Genomic DNA, 23,596 nt, shown 5'->3' with positions numbered 1-23,596 from the left:
GCCAGACCCAACAATTCAGAAGAGCTGAAGGCTACTATCAGAGCAACATGGGCTCTCATAACACCTGAGTAGTGCCACAAACTGATCGACTCCATGCCACGCCGTATTGCTGCAGTAATCCAGGCCAAAGGAGCCCCAACTAAATATTGAGTGCTGTACATGCTCATACTTTTCATGTTCATACCTTTCAGTTGGCCAACATTTCTAAAAATCCTTTTTGCATTGGTCTTAATTGATATTCTAATTTTCTGAGATACTGAATTTGGGACTTTCATTAGTTGTCAGTTATAATCATCAAAATTAAAAGAAATAAACATTTGAAATACATCAGTCTGTGTGTAATGAATGTATCTGATATACAAGTTTCACTTTTTGATTGGAATTACTGAAATAAATCAACTTTGTCATGATATTCTAATTTTATGACCGGCACCTGTAATGTGACAAAGAAGCTTAAGGGAATTCCACTAACAGAGTTATGGCAATATCGTCTAACTAAATGAATGGATAGCTGCGGAAGAAGATTACATTGAAGGTGACAGTAGCCACTAGTGCACCGGTACACACACTTTTTTTCTACAGGTTCATTTTAGGAATTAAATTTTCACACCTTGTATATTTAACTTATTTAGGATAAATTTAGATGTTAAAGTATTGTATTAATCACATTTAAAATATTTCTTTTACTTAATTGAGGTGCCCATAGCATTTTTCAGCCATGCATTTTGATGGCCACTTAAACTGCATGGCAGAAGGGGTTTTTGAATAATTTGATCTAAATGCACTTCTCCTAAAAAGCACAAGGCACCCAACAGTCAGAAACTACAGTAAAACTGACAGTGGAGAAGCTGGGGATCAAACCCAAGACCTCACAGATGCTAAATGCACACTTTACATCTGGGCTACTTTTCCAACTCAGTACCATCAAGAATGGCTCCTATGATAATGGCATATTCCTATCAAGAAACTGTGATTTATTTTTTTTTTCTGTAACAGGAATTCAGAATATTCAGTTTACTTTTGCACAATACTCTCTAGTGAGTTCACAGGTTGATACGCATACAAACTTTAGAAATTACTACTGATGTAATAAGTACACATAAAGAAAGTTTTTTTTAAATACACTAAACACAAAGTAGAAACAGATTAACATAAAAGGAAGATAATATCTGTCCATCAATTAATTGTCCAACTATTGCCAGTTGACAATGGAGGAGAGGAAAACAAGGACTTCAGTCAGCAATATCCCTAGAGAAAATAACCCACAACCTAACATACTGTTGTGCTTGAAAGTTGTGAACACTTTAGAATTTTCTGTATTTCTGCATAAATATGACCTAAACCATCATCAGATTTTCACTTAAGTCCTAAAAGTAGATAATGAGAAACCAATTAAACAAATGAGACAAAAATATTATACTTGGTCATTTATTTATTAAAGAACACGATCAAATATTATGTATTTGTGAGTGGCAAAAGTATGTGAACCTTTGCTTTGAGTATCTGGTGCGATTCCCCCTTTGCAGCAATAACTGCAACTAAACGTTTCCGGTAACTTTTGATCATTCCTACACACCGGCTTGGAGGAATTTTAGCCCATTCCTCCATACAGAACAGCTTCAACTCTGGGATGTTGGTCGGTTTCCTCACATTAACTGCTCGCTTCAGGTCCTTCCACAACATTTCAATTGGATTAAGGTCAGGACTTTGACTTGGACATTCCAAAACATTAACTTTATTCTTCTTTAACCATTCTTTGGTGGAACTACTTGTGTGCTTAGGGTCGTTGTCTTGCTGCATGACCCACCTTCTCTTGAGATTCAGTTCATGGACAGATGTCCTGACATTTTCCTTTAGAATTCTCTGATATAATTCAGAATTCATTGTTCCATCAATGAAGGCAAGCTGTCCTGGCCCAGATGCAGCAGAACAGGCCCAAACCATGATACTACCACCACCATGTTTCACAGATGAGATAAGATTCTTATGCTGGAATGCAGTGTTTTCCTTTCTCCAAACATAACGTTTTTCATTTAAACCGAAAAGTTCTATTTTGATCTCATCCGTCCACAAAACATTCTTCCAATAGCCTTCTGGTTTGTCCACATGATCTTTAGCAAACTGCAGATGAGCAACACTGTTTTTTTGAAGAGCGTGGCTTTCTCCTTGCAATCCTGCCATGCACACCATTGTTGTTTAGTATTCTCCTAGAGGTTCACATACTTTTGCCACTCACAAATATGTAATATTCGATCATTTTTCCTCAATAAATAAATGACCAAGTATAATATTTTGTCTCATTTGTTTAACTGGTTTCTCTTTATCTACTTTTAGGCCTTGAGTGAAAATATGATGATGTTTTAGGTCATATTAATGCAGAAATACAGAAAATTCTAAAGGGTTCACAAACGTTCAAGCACAATTGTAACAGAAAAAGATAAATACAGATAGACACAGTTGCGGTCCTGAACACCGCACACCATCCTGGACATTCTATAACAGAGTCTGCGCTGAGCCATCCAATCTAATGAAACAACCTTTCTATGGAACAATTCTAAGGCTTCTATTATCTGAGATTACTTTTTTATGGGCAGAAGAACGGCTTAGCAGTACAACAGTAGCACTAAATATCAAATCAGAATACCAAGAAGAGAAACATAATAGAGGAAGGCTAGTAAACCTTTATAATTAATATAAGTTACTTATATTTTTGTAGTAGTGACTAACAAACTGAGACGCAATGAACAGTTAATCCGCAACAATAATCAGGGTTTGTTTTTTCCTTTAAGTAGATTACATGAGAATGGCGCAACTGCAGCTCGCACTACCTACGGCCTCTGTTGGGAGCATATAGATACGAACACAGGAATCCTAAACCTCTCGGAGAGTGAGACTCTTATTTTGACGGACTTCATGTGCGCCCCGGAAACGGTTGTTTCTGCTACCCTTGTGCAAACTGATTATAGTCTGTAGTAGAGTTGAGGTGACAATTGTGAAGTTTTCGGGTATTTCCATCTACTGTGTCGAGCTTTCTTTAATCAATCTGGCGTCTGTCCTCGTGTAAACGTAGAGGTAGTGCACCTTGTGTGTACACTTTCGAAAAAAGGCGATGGGGTCCTCTAAAAAACACAAGGAAAAGGACCGCGAACGGGATCGGGAACGAGACAGGGAGCACAAGAAGCATAAACACAAGGAGAAAGAGCGAGAAAAGGATAAGGAGAAAGACGGCAAGGAGAGGGAAAGAAAAAAAAGATCTAGATCCAGAGAGCGCACCAGGGGAGGCGAGAAAGATGGCAAGAGTCGAACAGAACGAGGAACAGAGCCTAAAATCAAAAAGGAAAAGGTGGATGAAGCTTATGAAGCGGGTAAGTCGGCCTTCGGGTTGGGTTTATTATTTTATGCATACAGCATTCGCCTAAAATACAATTTCAGTTCCAACGGCCAGAGTGAGAACAGAATTAAGTATAAGTCATATTATTAAAACTTGATGCTTTAGTTCCATGTGTATATGTATATATTTTGCTTCTTGTTACATTTTTTTTTGTTGGCGTTATTATAGATAAAGATTGATTATTTCTGCGCTACGCATCTAGGCTACGGCTAAAGCATTAGACATAGAAATTTAAATGTGTTAGAATCAGTTAAATTAAAAATGTGTTCGACTCACTACGTGACCCTGCCCCTGTTCACCCCTTGGGGGAAAATTGAAATGACATTGATATTTTTGTAAATATTTAACTGCTTGGCAGGCGTTGACTCCCAAATATATATGTATATATATATATATATATACACACACACACACACACACACACAGGTGGTGTGTTTTACTTTTTTTATTCTCCAAGTGAAAAACGATTAACTGGCAGACGGTGTGAAACTAAAAACGTTTCTTTTTCTGTTTATTTAGCCACTGCCCCCAAGTCAGCATCTGGAGATGCATCACTCAGCATTGAAGAAACAAAGTGAGTATTCGGGTTAAATTATTACTTTTTCATTTACATTGAAGTTACACTTGAGTGATTAAATGTATATCTGTATATTTATTCATTCTTTTATTTACAGTAAGTTAAGAGCAAAGCTGGGATTAAAACCACTGGAATTAAATGAGTCCAAAAAGGGTAAGACAAACTGTTAAATATGTTTGATTTTGCAGCAGTAAACATTACATTTTTGAATGTGAAATCAGTGTTGTTTAATTACTCGAGGATCACGATGTGCTGTCATCTGAGGAACAAAATGTTTAGGGTTGCAAAGTGAATTAAATCATTTTTATTAAAATCAGATTAATGGCTGTTTAAGTAAATGTTCTAACTATATACTGTATGTAAGAGATTGTGAGAAGAAAAAATTGAACAGATCATTGTTGAAATTGGAGGAGGTATCGCATACTCTCTGTCATTCCATTTTTATGTGGAGAGGATCGAAAATGCAGCAGCAAAGTATTTATTCATGATTTCAAAAATGTGACAGAAAAGAAAACAAATTCCAGGTTTCATTGTAATTTTACAGTTAATCTTCAACAAAGTTTTATGTCACTTTATATTTTGTATCTCAAACTTCACTAAAATTGTACAGTATTACTTAAATTATAATTTGGATTGAGTAGTTTGTTGCTGTGCACTCTTTCCCCCACCGTAACTGAAAGGTGTAGATTTGTCAAAAATTTTAGATCTCTGGTTTTTGATCCGATCTTGACATTTTGAAGGTCTCCTGATACTGAAATCCTCAACATCTCAATGATGGGTGTGTGTCACAGTTTCTTGAGGATGGTCTTGAGCTAAAATGGCTGGGCGGAAAAATACCAAAGTCAAAAATTAAGCCTGTTATGCGATGACGATGTGCTAATTAGTTTTTGAGCCAAATTGGGCCCAAGAAAGAAGCACTCTAGAGGAGCCCTCAAATACTGTAATTCTGCAATTAATTATGAATTCTTCTCGTCAATTGCTGATCTTTCTTATCATAAAATAAGTGTCAGAGCGGTAAATAATTACTGAAATGTTATAGAATAGTTTGGGTAACTTGGTTTCTGGGGCGTAATACCTACTGGTGCTCATGTCCAAAATATTTATTTATTTGCTACAGAGACTGGTACCAAGGAAGAGCCTGTTATGGCAGAGCTGATTAACCCAGTTTACCTCAAGCAGCAAGAAGAACTGCGTGAAAAGTTGGCCGCCCTGAAGGAGAAACGCCTTCTTAACCAAAAACTTGGGTATATTTTCTGAAGTATAGTTTTACTATAAACACTTTGCTTTTAAAAGAATTCAGTGTCAGGTGCCACGGTAACATTGTGTATTTTGAACAGAAAAGTGAAGACCCTGGCAGAGGAGGATTCATGGCTCGATGACACTGTAGCCTGGGTGGAAAGGAGTCGTAAGTTGGCCAAAGAAAGAGAGCTTGCAGAGAAACGGGTAACATTTGAATTGTCCTCTAACATTTTATTTTATCAAGAAAAGAATACGTTTATGTAATAGGAGTTTTGTTTTTGTTTTAGGCCAAAATGCTGGAGGAAATGGACGAGGAATTTGGAATCAGTAATTTGGTTGCAGAGGAGTTTGGCCAGAAAGAAAAGGTGAGGCATTTGTGTGAAAAGCCTTGTAGACCTCTTTATGAGTTTGTAGTAATTAAAATTAAAATAAAGCCTGAATGCTTAGTACTTGTATTTTATAATAAAAATCTTATTTTATGATTTATAAATATTTTCTAAACTAAACCTGTTGTTGCTCTTTTGTTTTTCTTTTTTACTTGAAGGAGGCTTACACATCAAAAGATTTGAAGGGTTTGACTGTCCAACATAAAATTGACTCTTTTCAAGAAGGGCAAACTATGATTTTGACACTTAAAGACCAAGGTAAACTACCACATTTCTTTATAGATGTATTATTAGAAAATTGTATAAATGATTGATCTCAATCAATAGGGGTATCACTTACAGAGCCTTAGTGCCAACAAATTAATATATTGGTAAAAACCCATTTATGTATAATTTCTGTAATACATAATGGATATTGTAATTTGAAATTTTATTTCATAATGGCTTTTTTTTTTCTCTCAATATGCACTCGGGATATTATTACTTCAATTCATAAAAACCTATTTCCCATTTATCTTCTGAAACAAATCTGTTTGGACTTGTCCATAGACCCTCTTCCTATGTTTGTTTCTTCCATTTCTTAACAACACATTTCATAATGGAATGTAGTATCAATCTCGAAGGGGGCATGGTAACTAGTTAGTCTTCAGATATTGACTGTGTCTCCTTTCCAAAGTCTTATTATTCTTGGAGGCTACCCTGTAATTTAAGCTTGATTTTGCCATGTTCATGTTATTTAACTGTAGTTGATGTTTGTGGAAATAATCTTCACATTTTCTCAATTATGCATAATATACTACAATCTGAAATCTAAGTTATGTATTCATTCTTCTTTTTAATCAATTTAATTTGTGCATTTCATGGTTATGATGAGTGAAAGATTTTTCGTGTACCATCCGCCAGGAATCAACCTTCGGTGGGGTACCATTTCATCACTGGAAACACTTTACACCCACCCTCGATAAGCTATGCTTGGCCAACTTAGACACAAATTAACATATTTGACTTGGCAGTATGGAAGGAAACCAGAGTAGTCGGAGAAATCTCCCATGGAAATGGGAAGGATGCAGTCTCCGCATAGACTTTGGACATTCTGATTGATTTTGCCACTTCTCTCATCGCGCTAAAAATCATAGTTCGCTTGCAGGAGCAATATATCTTCACTAATCTGAGACAGAGGCTGCGGGCCAAGGGGAGAAGGGAAGAGTGATGTCAGGAGTGGGGAGCCGGGCAGGGCCCTCCTCACTGTCCTTTTTCACTTCTGCATGGGTGGAGCCATGGGGCGTGGCCAGTAAAGAGTAAGTTACTTGGTAATGGAGTAGGGAAGTACAAAAACTCAAATTATTTTATGTATATATGGTGAAAAATGCACAGTCCTCAGGAAAAGTCAGTGCATGGTTTTCGTGGCCATTATATAATGCCCATGTAACTGTCCATGATTACATTGGAATCATTTGTTGATCTTCTACATATGTTTACATTTGTAATTGTTATCTAAATGTGGAATTTATTGAAAACTCCCTAAGGCCAAATATACAGTATATAGCATGTCAAAGTATGCAATATTGCCTTGCTACTTAAAAACTTATTTGCAGTTTTTATAATCCTCCCAGGAGTCCTAGAAGAAGATGATGATGTTCTTGTTAATGTGAACCTCGTGGACAAAGAGAAGGCAGAGAAAAATGTTGAATTGAAGAAGAAAAACCCAAATTATAAAGCATATGATGAGGAAGAAAGTGTAGACGATCTAGCTGTTGTAAGTAACTGTGTTTTTCCTTTTTTTTATTTTTAAAGTTAAGACACAGAAAACAAATTACGTAATAGCCTCTAAGATGTTTCCGGCATAACTGCAGCCAAATTTGAAGATATTCATAAACTGAAAGATTTGTTTATACAAATACTGTAAACAAATTGGTGTTTGAACTCTGCCCATGGTCTGTCATCCCAGAGTGCTTAGTTTTTGCATGAATAGGAGACCTGTAGAGTTTTATTTCTAACTAGGCTGACCCGCCTTTTAAGTTGACCACTTCTTAAGGCAATTCAATATGTAGATCAATGTAATATTTTATACAAACTCATTAATTTGGTTATATTGCATTTGAGCGTTATTACTTAAATACTCGTAGTTTCTGTTATTTTTGTGATGAAATTTAAACTTTTTTTTCTATATTGAGGTCGCCCTTTTGAACCCCCCTGATATGTACTACGCGGTGAGGCATTTGTACTCCATCAACATTTATTTCCAGAGACATAATTTTGTCTATTTTTCCAGCGCATGGTGCACAAAAGCAAGGGAACGATGGGAGCACCAGAACTCTGCTCACATCATGTCGCTTCGTTCCGCAAGCTGCAAGTAGTAAGTCTGTGATAAGTGGAATACCGCTACGCTTTCCACTCACGGGACGGAAGGACAATCCCGACCGCCTTTATATAGTAAGAAAGAAGAAGAAGAAGATATCGCACAGTCTGGAGCAGAAAATCATCTTTTACCTGGAAAAACGAAACTATAAATCCCTTCGTGCATTGCAAAATGGACGGGGTGTGTGTAAAACTCCGCGCCTGCGTAGCACTCACGGGACGAAAGGACAGTCCTGACCGCTTTTATATAGAAGGATTAAGTGTGTTGGTCACTTGAGGATGATATACAGTAGTACATTTCATGGTACTTTGGCAGAGCACATATTCATAAACTAAAATTGTTAAGATTAACTTTAGTAGGGCAAGTTTTGAGCCATGCCTTCATTGTGGAGATACTGGCTTCATATCATTTTTAATAAAATTTCTCACCTGGGTTAGTAATAAAAAAAAAAATATATATATATCTATATATATATATATATATCTATATATCTATATATCTATATATCTATATATATATATATATATCTATATATCTATATATATATATATATATATCTATATATCTATATATATATATATATATATCTATATATATCTATATATCTATATCTATATCTATATATATATATATATATATATATATATATATATATATATAGATATAGAGAGAGATAGATATACAGTAATCCTCCTCGATCGGGGTTGTTCCAGACCCCCGAAAGGTGAAAATCAAGTAGAAACCATATGTTTGTATGGTTATTTTTATATATTTTAAGCCTTTAGAAACTCTCCCACACTGTTCATAAATATTCCCCGCAGAGTTATACAGCATAATCCCTTTGTATTCTCTTAGATATTAGGTAAGATTAATTGAAATTATGTATAAAAACACACTGTTTTATATACAGTAAAACCTAAATATTAATTTAAAGATATTGAGTGTCTCCGATATCACATATATTACAGCCATTACGATAGACAGGCCACCAGCAATAAATACGTACAATGCAAGAAAAATAGTACATGTACGTACGTTTAGTGTCACTGTACACACATTTACTGTATACTAAGTACTGTAAGTAGAAAATTAATTATGGTTACTCACCAACAATGACACGATGACTTGTCCGATAAAAATGAGTTTAATTTTACTGCACAACAAAGGAGAGTGTTACAGCTCTTCCAAAGGAGCCACTTCAGGCAATTGTGTAGCACTGCCGTTGTTCTTCTTCTGGCAGTCTTCAATCCAAATCCCTAAAGCAGATTCCATCCAGACTACTGCCTTGCATCCACTTACAACTTGTTTTGCACCCTGGTTAAAAGGACACTGCGGCTGTAGATCTTATATTCCTTTCCTACTTTTTAAATAAAAAGAATCGTAGCCTTCAACAAATCCAAAACATTTACCTTTTTGGCAATCGTTAACATCTTCTGTTTGCGCTTGGGCACGGCCCCTGAAGCAGTAGCAGATCGTTTTGGAGCCATAATGAAGGGCTTGACTATGCACAAAGATAAACATAAAAGAGCACAACTCTTTACACAGTGAAACACGTTGATGCTGAATGAGCGAGACGAGACTTCCTGGTTAACTGCATTCAGCACGCAGGAACTTAACTGCGTGCTCTGATTGGTTAGCTTCTCAGTCATACGCCAATAGCGTCCCTTGTATGAAATCAACTGGGCAAACCAACTGAGGAAGCATGTACAGGAAGAAAAAAGACACATTGTCCACAGAACCCGCGAAGCAGCGAAAAATCCGCGTTATATATTTAATTATGCTTTAATATAAAATCCGCGATAGAGTGAAGCCGCGAAAGTCGAAGCGCGATATAGCGAGGGATTACTGTGTGTGTGTGTATATATATAGATAGATAGATATATAGATAGATATAGACAACACGGTGTAAAATGAGAGACACAGAAACAAAGGTTTGTGGTACCACAGGTAACCTCATGTAATGTTCAGCGGTTAAACAAAGATCAAAAAGTAAAATCTGAGAAAAACCTTTCCTAGCTATTTAATGGTTCTTCACAGCCATTTAAGAAAAAAGAATTTCTTACAATGTGAGTTCTCGTCAAGTATGACACAGGTCTTCCTATGAAACGGTGCTTTGTACCAGAGGAAGTGAAATAGGTGGTTGGCTAAATCGGGATAGGATGTGACATCAGTAGTCCTCCAAGGAGTTTTCCTCATTTCTAGGAAAATGGAAACTGAATTAAAGGTTGATTGAACCCTGATCTGTTCCCATAAATATTTCTGACAGACCCACGCCATGTAATATACCAGACGCTCGCATGCTTGACATCTGTATCAAATTCACCCGAATCAAAAATAATTTAAAAGGACTGTGACTGGCATCATGTACTGTACTTTATTTTCATTAAGGTACAGTACATACACTGTAGATTTTTATTGGAATAACATTAAAATTTAGATTAACTGAAGAGCATGAAATGAGGTTAAAGTAAAGCAATTCAGAAAGATCAGCTGAAGCAGGCAGCAGGGACATGAGGGGAGAAAAACTGTTGGATAATAGGTAAAGGGCTTATAAGAAGATTTGCCAAGCTGGAGCTGGTATATGATTGTGGGCATCTGCTGTTTCATCTTGCCCACTTTTCTTGGAACAGCTCAGTGTTCTATTTAGAGATGATGAAAATTGAGGAATTTCTTTCTTTTTAAGGCCCATTTATACTCTGGTGCAGGCACCTGTGGCCACCGTTGCATACAGATGATACACCTTTTGGTCTGTTTATAATAAAAGTGTTTAGTGTACAGCTGTGTTGGGTTGGAAATACAATTTTTACTTTGATATTGATACCAGCTGTTCGGCCTCAGCAGCGGTACTGAAATGGTTCTGAACCAAATAATGTATAATTCACCAACCTGCACCCATTTCGCAGTTGCTTCGTTCCCTGAGCCTGCATGGACATATACCTCACTGCTCTGCCACACAATCTTGCAACTTCCTTGCCTACCGCACTCTGTAAAGTGATAAGAGCAGTGTGCTCTTTGGACTGTCCAACAAGGTTACATGTTTGAAGTGGGGATTTGGGTGGCAGGGGTCAGGATTCTGAATTGGGAGTTCTTGGAGTTTTGATCACATTTATGTACAACAAAGGCTGAGGTGCTCATTTGAAGAGTGGCTTGGACCCCCTAGTGATTCGAGCTTCATTTTTTGTCTCTGAATAAACAATTATATGGTCCCCACTGAAGTTTTGACTGCACTTAGAAGCTACTGAGAACGTGACACATGTACCATTTACTTCCTGTACTGAAGTTAACAAAATGCTGGTATTGTACTGGTTTAGAAATTGGGGTTTTCAGAACTTTTTCAGTACCAGTATACCACACAACCCTAGCATGTGACCCCACCTTTACATATTGATTCCACAAATATTTTCTTTTCTGCCTGTACAAATTTTGACCTTTGCCCAGGGTCTGGATGGTATCCCCCAATGAATTTATGCACATTTGGCTATTTCTTTGTGCTTTAAATGTATAGGTACAGGTATCATTGTATTTCTTCTTGTGTGGTAGATGGTAAGAAAATTTTGAAGCTGTACAGTCATTGATGCAAGGGTCCAAGTGCTATTACTTGGGATGCATTTTTCGTCACATGCTTCCTAGTCGACCATCACAGTGACTTGGATGTGTAAAGTATAAATGGGCATTTATTCTTTAGCATCTAGTTTGGGTGATCTAATCCTTTGTGTCTGATGTGTGTGTTAATTAATCTGTCTTGAGATTATATTAACAGGTTTAAAAAATATATATATTGTCAGTCTTCTGTATAAATTAAGTATAAAATGTGAAGTAGAAATCCTCTTTAATACTGTGCAATTATAGTATTTATCATGAAGATGTATATATTTTTAATTATCTTTTTTTTCCTCTGTTTTTAGTTTAAGCCAAAGTCTGTGTTATCAAAGTATGATGAGGAGATTAATGGAGAGAAAAAGAAGTCTTTCAGACTAGAAGATGGTGGGCATGCAGATGCTTCCTGGGAAAGGGAGCTGCAGCATATCAAAGATACTCTCCGTAACCAAGCACAGACCCTGGAAATGCCTAGTCTGACATTGGCATCTGAGTACTACACGACTGATGAGATGGTGAGTTCTTGGAGTTTTGATCACATTTATGTACAATGACCATAACAATATTGTCATTTTCACATCTATGTTGGGTTCACAGAAGTAAGCAGCTCCAAACTGATAAAGGAATAAACTGTGTGGTATTTAACTGTTTAATGCATTGTGGACTGTGTAGTAGACCATCCTATCCTTGTAGAATTCAACCTTATATAGTGGATCCGGTCCTGTAGCCCTGGATAGATCAAGTAGGTTTTGAAATTTGATAAATGGTTTAATGCTATTCATATCATGATTTTATTTATTTTCTATAAGTAAATGCTGCATTTGTTTGTTTCATTTAAGCGTCAATAGTTTATTAATATAATATTAAATATTTTGTTTTTATTTTTTTTCAAAAACAGCTCTTATTGATTTTGTTATTTTTTTATGAAAACCGTTATTCACATTTTTGTACCATGGCTTGCTTATCTAGTGGGTTCCCTGTGTGCAAAAGCATTTTTTTAGGTTTTCTGGGTTTTGTTTCAAATTCACATTCTATCCTTGCTAATTGATCTCCTAATGATTCCTGATTTACAAATTATGTGGAGATGAAAGGTTCCTTGCATGCTGGAGTTAAAATTTTCTTATGTTTGAAATCTGTTTATAAGGAAAAACAAACTGCTATTGTATTGCTTTTTCAAATTAGGTTTCATTTAAAAAGACCAAACGGCGAGTTAAGAAAATACGCAAGAAAGAAAAGCCATTAAAAGCTGAAGATCTCCTTCCTCTTGGAGAAGAACAGCGACATGACTTTGGCTCCAGGTTGGTACAGTAGTTTTGGAACTGTGGTTTTAACAATGTTATGATGTTTTCTTGCCAAAACAAATACATTATTACAGGAATTGCCATATATTCCTTTATGTCAGTGTGGCATCATGGGGCACTACAGATCAGACCATGCCTGTTATTGTCCAAAACAAGGTCCAGGTAACAGAAAAAAAGATTATTTAATTATCATTGGTAGTTAACAAAGGTATAGTTAACAAGTAGAAAAACGTGAAAGCAGTAAAACCAAGATGTAAGAAAACGGCAAAGGCTAATGCCTCTCTGGGGCTAACTGGAATCTCTGGCTGATCCAGATATTCCAGCAATGCTCTGTCCAACAGATGGCAGCAGCCTATTGCTGTTACTTTTATCCACTCCACACTCTGTCACCCCTGTAAAGTAGGTACATATAATAATTTTACCATCTCGTAGCCGAGTGTTAAATAAAATCACTTGAATTTTTCAGTGAAATAAAAAAGTAATGGACCATTTTATATTTCCAATGGGTTGTTTAGCAAAGAATAGGTCAAACTTAGAGGATAAGCTTTATTTGTTTGCATATGGTTTTTTTTTTTTTTTCAATATATTAAATATGCATAAATTGTGTTTTTTCTGAATGACTGTTATAGTTTGTATTTTAGGTAAAAAGCCAGCCATGTAGCTACTTGGACTTGTAGGGTGCATACTTGAAGCCTTTTGCTGAGAGGACTAATGGTGACTCCCTTTATACATATTAGATTTCACCACTGAAGGAGAGGCACTGAAAACTTGTATTCAGAGCTCAAATGGCACAGTCACAATGCTTTAATGCTAATATCACAGTAGATGTTAACTTGATTTGCAGTTCAATCACAGTTGTTCGGCAACTTCTGGAATGTCAAATAGGTGTATATATCTACCCCTTTCCCTCAATAATCCTGTATTTTAGATTTTCATTATTTGCCTTAAGCTAAGTGCAGTCTGTGCACAGATGGTGACCTGCTTAGGATTTTAATTCAAGTCCCAGTCATTGTGAAGCAGCAGCACTAATGACTACAATGTCCTGGAAAAACTGAATAGTCAATTGTTTTTCGTCTAGAATATTTACACTATTAAGGTGCAAAGAATTCAACTAAAAATTAACTCGCCATTTAGATATTAGAACAATAATTTGGCAGAATGTAGCAAATAGTTCTGTTTTTTTGAGCTTGTCATTTGTTTAAATAATGTAATTCAACCTTTGCTGCACAAAACTCCAGTCCAAGTTGTCTGTATGGAGTAATATGAAGAGCTGTATAATGTACTTAGTTTTTAATGCCATTTGCAGTACTGTATTCTGTTTAATTTATTTATGTGTAGTATTATTCATGCTCATTATACTTTCACAACTTTACTACTATAAACTATACCTATGCTTAAAACCATATATTATTATTTACATACATGGACACAAACGTTAGGTTGAATGCACAGCAAAATTCAATCTCAGTTTGATTGTTTGTAAATATCTGTTAAAAATCCATTAACATTATACTTCAGATACCAAGCATAGGCTCATACTGTATGTTTATAGGTCATTATTGATTAGTGAGTAGAACTATCTTACCTCAACTTCTGTCTTCACAGCAGAATAGAATGTTTTGGTAACATCAGGGAGGTAAACTTAAAATACATACGATTCTTTGGGGAAAAAAAAAAAAGCTAAAAATGAAGTTCTAATGACACTGAATGGCATGTCCTGTTGGACAGATCTAAAAACTTTTAGTGGAAAGCAAAACTCTAGTCAACATCACTACTGGGGAAGAGTACAGTATACCTTTGAGAAATCTGTGGTCAGATTTAACAGATTCATGGTGTGGCTTAAAGGGGGTGCTCCAGCTCCCCAACCCTGGCACAGGCACAAGTCCAGCAACACACAAAGGTTTATTAGGTGGGAAACTCTTCCCAATCATTTCCCACAGAACAAACACAAGTACAAATAAGCAGGACACAGCAATGCCTTTTCTTCTTTCTTTGTCTTTCTCTCACTCTGCCTTTACGCGTGCACTGAAGGCATCATTTTTCATCTGATTCTGTTCTTTTCATCCTTTTCACTTTAAAACCGGAGATCCCTGACTACTTTTTAATACTTAAATTAAGTTCTTCCCATTAGGTTTGTGTCTTACGTGTTTGCCAGTTAACATATGCCTAAAACAGTGAGGTATAATTAAAAATATTCAGGCCATCTGTATTAAAATATTGCTGGTTATGTAACCGAGAAAAAAAAAAAAGACTAATTGTGCGAACTCTAATTTGGTACCATGATGTTTCCATAAGCCACATAGGTCCCGCTTTTCTGAGTGAGTCCACAGGTGCCTACATTTTTTATTCTGAATGCCATATACCCTGCAGTTGCCCATTTGACATCTCCAAAATAATAAAACAAGTCAGCTTTCAACATGCCTGCCTTGTGTCTGCTGTTTTACTTCACTTGCTATTCTCACCCTGTTCCAGTCTTATTAACTGATGCATATTTCTCATGATCCATGTCAAGGCAGTGAGTCATTGAAGCAGCCATGAAAAGTATCTTTAACCCTTGTATGCCACACGTGCTGGCACTGCACTGCACTTCACTACTTGATTGTTAGTTTTTTTTTTTCTTCAAATCATTAAGTTCTTATGATAGTGTTACTTGAGTCTTGTAGTACTGAGTAGGTGTTCCTGTGCTGCAAGTGTATTGTGAAGTATTTCAATAACAGTTGCCTGAGTTCCACTAGGAATTTTTTTTTTTGCTGTTGGTGTTTGTTCTTGCTTTGTGGCAATTACTGTAATAATAAACTATTTTTTAAAAAAAAGCACCTACAAACATACATATATAATGCAGAATCATCAATCAAAGTTTGTATATTTAGTTATTTTTAATATTGGAACCTTATTTGTTGGCTAATTTTACAACCCTAATTGACATAATGTAGAAAATGTCTTTACAACATTGTCTGTACTTACACAATGTATATAATATTTACTACAATATAGACATAACTTAAAATTAGCATTAAAACTCCACTGTTTTGGGTAAACCAATTAACAGTTTAGTTCGCTTCCCAGGTCCTCCCTGCATGGAGTTTGCATGGAGTTTGCATGTTCTCCCTGTATCTGTGTGGGTTTCCTCCGGGTACTCCGGTTTCCTCCCACAGTCCAAAGACATGCAGGTTAGGTGCATTGGCGATTCTAAATTGGCCCTAGTGTGTGTGCTTGGTGTGTGTGTGTGTGTGCCCTGCGGTGGGCTAGCACCCTGCCCGGGGTTTGTTTCCTGCCTTGCGCCTTGTGTTGGCTGGGATTGGCTCCAGCAGACCCCCGTGGCCCTGTAGTTGGGATATAGCGGGTTGGATAATGGATGGATGGATTATTAGGTTTTGTTTTTTTTTTTTTTTACATTGGATGATCTGATTGGTTCACATCTGAGAAGGGGGGCCCTTGGGATTTAGCTGATGCAACACATACTTCAAGTATTTGGTCATATGCTACACTGGTTGTCTTTTCTCCAGCATCATCTGTTGAGCTTCTTAGACTGAAAGTGCATGTCTACGATGTACAAGTATGTTCACTGCCTTTTTTTAGAGTTTGTCACTTAGTGATGGACATTAGGAGATATTTTGGTAAGTTATGTTTTATCTGCTTACTGCTTATGCTCCACATTCAGTGGTAATTTTCACTTTCAAAATGTCTAAATCAAATAAATAGAGAAATAATCAAGTTGTACGTGTCAGTGTCTCATTAACTCATTAAATGGCTGCCATGTTAACAGACAAACTGAACACATACTTTGAAGATAAAATGGAGTCTCTGACGAGAGGACATGCTAGTCTGCATTAAAATTATTCAGATTTCTAGTCACCGATATTCTAGTTACATTCAGCAGTAAGCTAGTCATCTCCTTTACATAATTAAATTAGGGCTATAGTCAGCATTTGCTGTGTCCACAAAAGACTTGCTAAGATGTACTTTTGCATGCAATCAGTATAGCAAAACTAAATTTTTTTGATATTAGTAGGGTACAGAAAACTTATGTCATGAATACAATGGTAAGTGTACAGATACTGTAAGTGCAGTAAGCATTTGATTTAAAATGTGATAAATGAAGTTGGCTAAAGAAAGATTGTTGATACTGAAAACCTCCTTTTAAACAGTTAAGGAATAAAAAAAGCTTTGAAGAGAGTACGTAACAAAATAACTATGTTTAATATTTTAAAAAGATCTCGAGGTCGTGGACGACGACGACGGGACTCTGAAGATGAGAAACTAGAGGAAGATGACTCGGAAGATGTCCTACAGAAGTCTGATGATACTAGAGTTGAGAACATGGACATAAGTGATGACGGTCAGTTTTTGGTTTTAATCCTGAGCATCATTATGTCCTGTTAGTTAGATGGAATAATAACCCAAAAGTATAAGACATTTACAAGAATTAAATATTTCTAAATTGATTTATTAATTAATTTTTTCAAGTATTTAATTTTGTTTTAGGACCAATGTCCTGAAAACCTGTAGCAATTTGTTTAATTGCTTACTCCTTACTGTCCCACGCACCAAACTCTCCACCCTGGGAGGCAGGTCCTTCAATGCTATAGCCCCTCAACTCTGGAACTCTCTTCCTCAGTCTCTCCGAGTTTGCTCCTCTTTCTGCAGTTTTAAATCTCAACTGAAAACTTTCCTCTTTTTTTTTTTTTAACTCTGTATGTAAAGCGAACTTGGGTTTGTGAAAAGCACTCAATAAATGCAACTTATTATTATTAAAAAAAAATTCACTGTGACATTTTTTTTTACGGTTTGCTATTTGAATGAATGAGATTTTAAAAGTTTTACATCATATTTAGTTTTTCTCCTTTTGGTTGTCCATTGCAGAGACTTTTGAAGTTCCTGAAACATTTGTCATTACTGAGGAAGATGAAGCTGAGGCTGAGCTAGAAAAACAGCTTGAGAAACAAAGAAAGCTCCAACAGAAGCGGATGTTGAAAGACTCTGCAGAGAAGGTGTGTTTCATGTTCTGCTGCGTTTCCCCCTGTGCATTGTATGTTAACTGCCAATAGTATAGGGGACACATTAATAAATTGCCTTTTGTTGGTGAACATAAAAGATGATGTTTTTGTGCTGTTCATTTCTGTTGTTCAGTAGCCATATTTGTTTACTTCATAAAAGTTTATTTTATTTGAGCCCCATAGTTACAATGTACTGCTTGGGAAAATTCATTTAAAGGGTCATTACAAGGAATTGTGTATGCTGTTCTAACAGATCATGTTTAAAATTTAATTTGTGATATTAATCTCCTGTTTTTATTCAGGTACACAATACTAAACTAGTGTTTCTGTTAAAGATCCATGAAATACCAATTTTAAGACTTATGGATGGGAGGGGTACATGTGAGATTATTTTTTTTAAATAACATGTACATTTTTGTACACATACTAATAAACTGCAGAAGATATTTCCATTATTGTTATTGTTTCACCAGTGCAGACACCAATTATGGATGAAAGAGTCATGAAAATTGACTTTATGGATAGAAAATAGAGGGAAAGATAAATGCAAATACTGTATTCCTGCAAAGGGTGTGTTTTGACAACCTAAGTGCTAGAGTGTTTCCAAACGAAGCATAGTTGGCTCTCATTCATTTTTCTCATTTGCCCCTCATTTGTTTCTACCAGTGAGGAATTATAGTAAAGGTCACATAAAAATCACTCTTGTATATGGATTACAGTAATCCCTCCTCGATCGCAGGGGTTGCGTTCCAGACCCACCCGCGATAGGTGAAAATCCGCGAAGTAGAAAGCATATGTTTGTGTAGTTATTTTTATATATTTTAAGCCCTTATAAACTTTCCCACACTGTTAACATTATTAGAGCCCTCTAGACATGAAATAACACCCTTTAGTCAAAAGTTTAAACTGTCCTCCATGACAAGACAGAGACGACAGTTCTTTCTCACAATTAAAAGAATGCAAATTGATCTTCAGGAGCAGAGAATTTCAGAGGGAGACAGAGAGAGAGCGCTCGCAAAGAAAAGCAAACAATCAAAAAATCAATACGTGTGCTTTTAAGTTTGCCGCGGCATTTTTTACAGAAGCGTCAGTATCTTCTAAGCAAATAGCCTCTGTGCAAACAGCCTCTCTGCTCACATCTCCTCCGTCAGGCGCAGAGAACGTCCGAGAGAGAGAGATTAAAGCAAACAATCAAAAAATCAATACGTGTGCTTTAAAATATGCCGAAAGCATCGCGATAAAGCGGAATTTCTTAGAGGTGCGTCCATATCCACTAGGCAAACAGCTTCTGTGCAAACAGCACCTCTGCTCACAGCCCTCCATCAGGCGCAGAGAATGTCAGAGAGGGTGAGAGAGAGGCAGAGACAAGCAAACAATCAAGCTCCGCTCGGGATGCATATCTTATAGCATTGAGGAGTTTTAGTTAATATGTAATACATGCTCTGATTGGGTAGCTTCTAAGCCATCCGCCAATAGCATCCCTTGTATGAAATCAACAGGGCAAACAAACTGAGGAAGCATGTACCATAAGTTAAAAGACCCACTGTCTGCAGAAATCCGCGAACAAGCGAAAAATCTGTGATATATATTTAGATGGGCTTACATTTAAAATCCGTGATAGAGTGAAGCCGCGAAAGTCGAAGCGCGATATAGCGAGGGATTACTGTGTTAGTCACGCTGTTAACCATCTGTGAAAGTGAAGATTAAAAGCACTTGCAACATAAGTAAGAGACAAAGTGATATAAATGTATAATTTGGGAAAGGGTTCAAAAAATATCAAAAGTGCTTGGATGTCCCAGTGAGCACAATCAAATGAACAAATAAATTTTAGATTTGAATATTTGCCTATTTCTGCTTTCTCATTTTATATTAATTATTTTATATTAGTAGCTATTATTGTAATTACTGATTCATTAAGTAATTGGTGTAAACCTTTTTTTTTTATCAATTTTCATCAGGTTGTCACAGTTGTAAAACAATTTGAGTCAAGCACCTCTCAAGACCTAGAGAAAAAGAATAACATTGTGTTCAATGCAACATCTGAATTCTGCCGTGCACTTGGAGACATACCAACATATGGCCTGTCTGGGAATAGGGAAGATCAGGAAGATCTTATGGTAAACCTTTTTTGAATTTACATTAGGCCTGCATTTTAGTAATTTTTAAATTATTTAGCTTGAGTGAGTACAAGAGAAGATGCATCTGTGTCTGTGTCTCTGAATCCATTTCATAGCATTATTGATTGCCTTATAGCAAAAATTAGGATGCCATGTGACCAAAAAATGACAATTTTTCTTCTCTGTCTTTTGACTCATTTTTAAAATAGCATCTTTGTTATAAATACTGTATATAATTTTTATTTTCCAAATTATTCATCGTTTCATCAACTGTTGGATTCATCACAGTTAAGTTCATGTTGTTCTTTAATTTTTTAATATCTTGAATAAATATATGCACATTTTTTACTACTGGAATCTTTCAGGATTTTGAACGAGATGATGATAAGTCTCAAGGTGGTGGCTCTGATGAGGACATGGATGAAAATATTGGATGGAGTATGGTCAACCTGGATGAAGAGCAGAAGCAGCCAGATGTAAATAGTAATTATTTATTTCTTTCTGTTCAGAAAATAGTCCAATGTAAATGGCTTATGTATTCCACTTTTCTTTTTAAGTTTTCCACTGCATCCACAACAATTCTGGACGAGGAACCCATTGTGAACTCTGGACTTGCGGCTGCCCTGTTATTGTGCAAAAACAAAGGTGGGAGTGCTTTTTTGATGTTCTGTTTTAGTCATTTTACGATCATCTGAGTCCTTTTATTCAGCTGTCCTTAAAAAATCCTACTTCCCAACCCAGAAAAGTTGAGTAATTTTAATTTGTGAGGTCTATGCTGCTTTTCTTATCCACCAATTTCTATTTGCCTCTGTGTTGGTCTTGTACTTGCAGTTGTGTCAATCACCTGGTCATTCTGCCTACATCACCTCCTATTTCTTCCCTTCTTTTTCCAAGACACCTTCTTTGCTGGGTCCAAGTTGCCATGCACTTGGATGTTACACATTAAGCAAACACTGGATTCACACACTTCTAAGAAAATGTATATCTTGATATGTGCAGGCAATTCTTCATATTACAGCATGATTGAGCCTCCATCTCCCCTACCTAGGCACTGAACATAGTTACACCTAACATTTCTCCTAGACACATGACTCTCCTCTTGGTCATGGCTTCTAGCATTAACCTTGGTCTGTCTTGTTTGCTTCCCATGACAGTTTTCTATGTGATTATCTTTACATTTTGCTGTTCGTCCTTCACGTTAATGCTGCTTCATGTGTCATCCAAAGCCTATCCTTTTCTGTAACCATGTTGGGCAACTTTTCAGAGATTTTCAAGAGATTTTTTGAATCTTTGAAGAACATTTATGGGTGATATCTTACGGGTAGCTGTGTATGGAGGAGGGTAGGATGTACTATGTTCATACAAGGAGAAAAAAAGAAAAATACTCAGCACAAAAGGAATATGAAAACGTGAAGAAAAGTTTTTTCTTTTTACAAGAAAATGGTTGACCTTCACTAGCAAATCTAATCTGAATGCTTAAAACAATGAGCTTTTGCTTGTAATTTTGCCAAATGTCATTCATGGTGGTTTTGTGTTTTTATTTTAGATATTAGCTGAGTATGTTGATACTGTATTTGTTGAAACTAATGTGCAGAATTATTGTTTCACAGGTCTTTTGGATACCCAAATGCAGAAAGTGGCTCGAGTGAAAGCACCTAAGGGAGCTCTGCCAAATGCACTGTATTGCATTGAGGATAAAATGTAAGTGTAGAGACTCAGTTATTCTGTTTTATTTATCATGAATTAAAAGTGTTTGCTGTCTTCTACCGTTTACCCCATTATGTAGTTATTCTCTAAACTAAAAATGCATTTTTTTAAAGCGGTTTTGAATATTAATTAGGGGTGCAACGATACACAAAATTTATGGTTCGGTTCGGTACTTTGGTGTCAGAGTTTGATATTTTTTCGATACAAAAAAATTTTCATGCCTTTTTTAATTTGTAATTTATTAAAATTATATATATTTCTTTTAACTCAAAAATACAGTTTTTAAATTAAATGTTGCTGAAAAAACAAAATAATAAAAAATAAAAGAGTTTGGAAACGAGTTTATTACAGAGAAAGGTCCCTTTCCAAAATAAAAGCTATGCTATACCCTTCTTCTGGGGTATATTCTCAGGAGCATATTGAACATATCATGTCCCCATAAAATGAACCACTCTCTGATGGACCTCCCCTCACACTCATCTTCTGGAGTGCTAGCACTTAGCTGCATATACAACAAAAACAACTTAAATAAAAATATGTATTGCACAGAAATGCCTTCCTAAATATATTTTGAAACATTTGAAATGTTCTAAAAATAAGGTATCAACCACATACAGTTCTGCATTATTTGGGGATCCCTGACTGTATTTTCTATACTTGGTAGAATATAAAACAAACACACCCAATCCCTGACATGAAAACAATTTTAGAACCATTGTTCTATGGTGTACAGAAAACACATGAAAACTTAAATCTGGTAAAGCTATACTTCACATATTTTCTGTTGTGCATACTTAGCACCATGTAAAACCAAAAAACCACCATGTAAAGAATAAAAAATAAATAAAAATAAAAGCTATTCTATACCCTTCTTCTGGGGTATAGTCTCAGCAGCATATTAAACAAATCAGGTACCCATAAAATGAACCACTCTTTAATGGACCTCCCTAACACATCTTCTGGAGTGCTAGCACTTAGCTGCATATACAACATAAACAACTTAAATAAAAGGTCCACTTAAATACAAACCAAAACATAGTTTACTCAATTTCCATGTTCTTCTTCAGAAAAATTAGGATGTCCACATGTTCTGCTGACAGTACAGATCTGCTTGCTGTGACAATGTCACCTGCTGTGGAAAACACCCTCTCACTTGGGACAGAGGTTCCAGGTACAACCAAGTAACACTGTGCCAACTTGGAAAGATGAGGGTACAAGCTCTGATGTTTCTTCCACCATCTCAGTGGGTTATCATCTGTGGGAATGCAGTCTGCTAACCTGTACAAGTTAATTTCCTCCTCTGCCACTTCGGCTGCAGACCTGGTCCTTGGCTCCTGTGCCATGAACAGTTCTCCAAACAACTCCTTTATGGCTGACTTTTTCTCTGGTGGAGATGCTGATGGTGAATCTGAAGAGTTTGCTGTTTGAGTCTCTGCGGAGGTCGCAGTTTCTGTGGTGCCTGCGGCTTGGTCCTGAGAAAATATAAACAACCAAACCGTTAACAGTAAATCAAGCAGTAGCAAAATAAAATTTGAAAAATGAAAAAAAACCCTACTTGTTCAATGCTCAGGACAAGCTCTGTGGTGAGTGCTCTATAGACTCTCAGCTGAGTGACATCATCCAAGTGTCGCAGGGACTTGAATCGAGGATCTAAAGCTGTGCACTTGTGTAGGTAATTCTGAAGGGCAGGATCAGCGTATCTCTGCTCCAGGTCCTCCCTGATGTTTTTTTTTACATCTCTCACTGCTGGGCTGTCATCATCAGACTGTGCCATAGAGTTCAGGATGTTCATTTTAAGTGGCAGGATCATGGATGCCGTTGGAGATGATGCTTCACACATCATGACTGTCACAGTTTTTAGGGTTTTCATGAGTGTAATGAGATTTTCAGCCAGTGCATGTTCTTCCTGAGTTAGATTCTGAATG

The 23,596-nt window shown here is 36.4% G+C and overlaps 1 protein-coding gene across 1 annotated transcript in view; it reads left to right on the top strand.

The window, feature by feature from the left end:
* The first annotated feature begins 2,924 nt into the window (after positions 1 to 2,924).
* sart1 (spliceosome associated factor 1, recruiter of U4/U6.U5 tri-snRNP) overlaps positions 2,925 to 23,596 on the top strand; it is a 28,887-nt gene continuing 8,215 nt past the window's right edge. Inside the window, exons 1-16 of the mRNA XM_039769078.1 lie at positions 2,925 to 3,365; positions 3,911 to 3,965; positions 4,066 to 4,121; positions 5,086 to 5,212; positions 5,306 to 5,411; positions 5,495 to 5,572; positions 5,752 to 5,851; positions 7,207 to 7,349; positions 11,858 to 12,064; positions 12,732 to 12,847; positions 17,065 to 17,189; positions 17,714 to 17,841; positions 19,806 to 19,964; positions 20,330 to 20,440; positions 20,522 to 20,609; positions 21,575 to 21,665. Of these exons, the coding sequence (XP_039625012.1) occupies positions 3,110 to 3,365; positions 3,911 to 3,965; positions 4,066 to 4,121; positions 5,086 to 5,212; positions 5,306 to 5,411; positions 5,495 to 5,572; positions 5,752 to 5,851; positions 7,207 to 7,349; positions 11,858 to 12,064; positions 12,732 to 12,847; positions 17,065 to 17,189; positions 17,714 to 17,841; positions 19,806 to 19,964; positions 20,330 to 20,440; positions 20,522 to 20,609; positions 21,575 to 21,665 (1,946 nt within the window). The 5' untranslated portion in view covers positions 2,925 to 3,109. The remainder of the gene's footprint in view (positions 3,366 to 3,910; positions 3,966 to 4,065; positions 4,122 to 5,085; positions 5,213 to 5,305; positions 5,412 to 5,494; positions 5,573 to 5,751; positions 5,852 to 7,206; positions 7,350 to 11,857; positions 12,065 to 12,731; positions 12,848 to 17,064; positions 17,190 to 17,713; positions 17,842 to 19,805; positions 19,965 to 20,329; positions 20,441 to 20,521; positions 20,610 to 21,574; positions 21,666 to 23,596) is intronic.

The sequence above is a fragment of the Polypterus senegalus genome, chromosome 11, assembly GCF_016835505.1.
Source record: "Polypterus senegalus isolate Bchr_013 chromosome 11, ASM1683550v1, whole genome shotgun sequence".
Classification (NCBI taxonomy): domain Eukaryota; kingdom Metazoa; phylum Chordata; class Cladistia; order Polypteriformes; family Polypteridae; genus Polypterus; species Polypterus senegalus.
The sequence above is the reverse complement of the archived record's forward strand: the minus strand, read 5'-3'. Positions and strand labels throughout refer to the sequence as shown.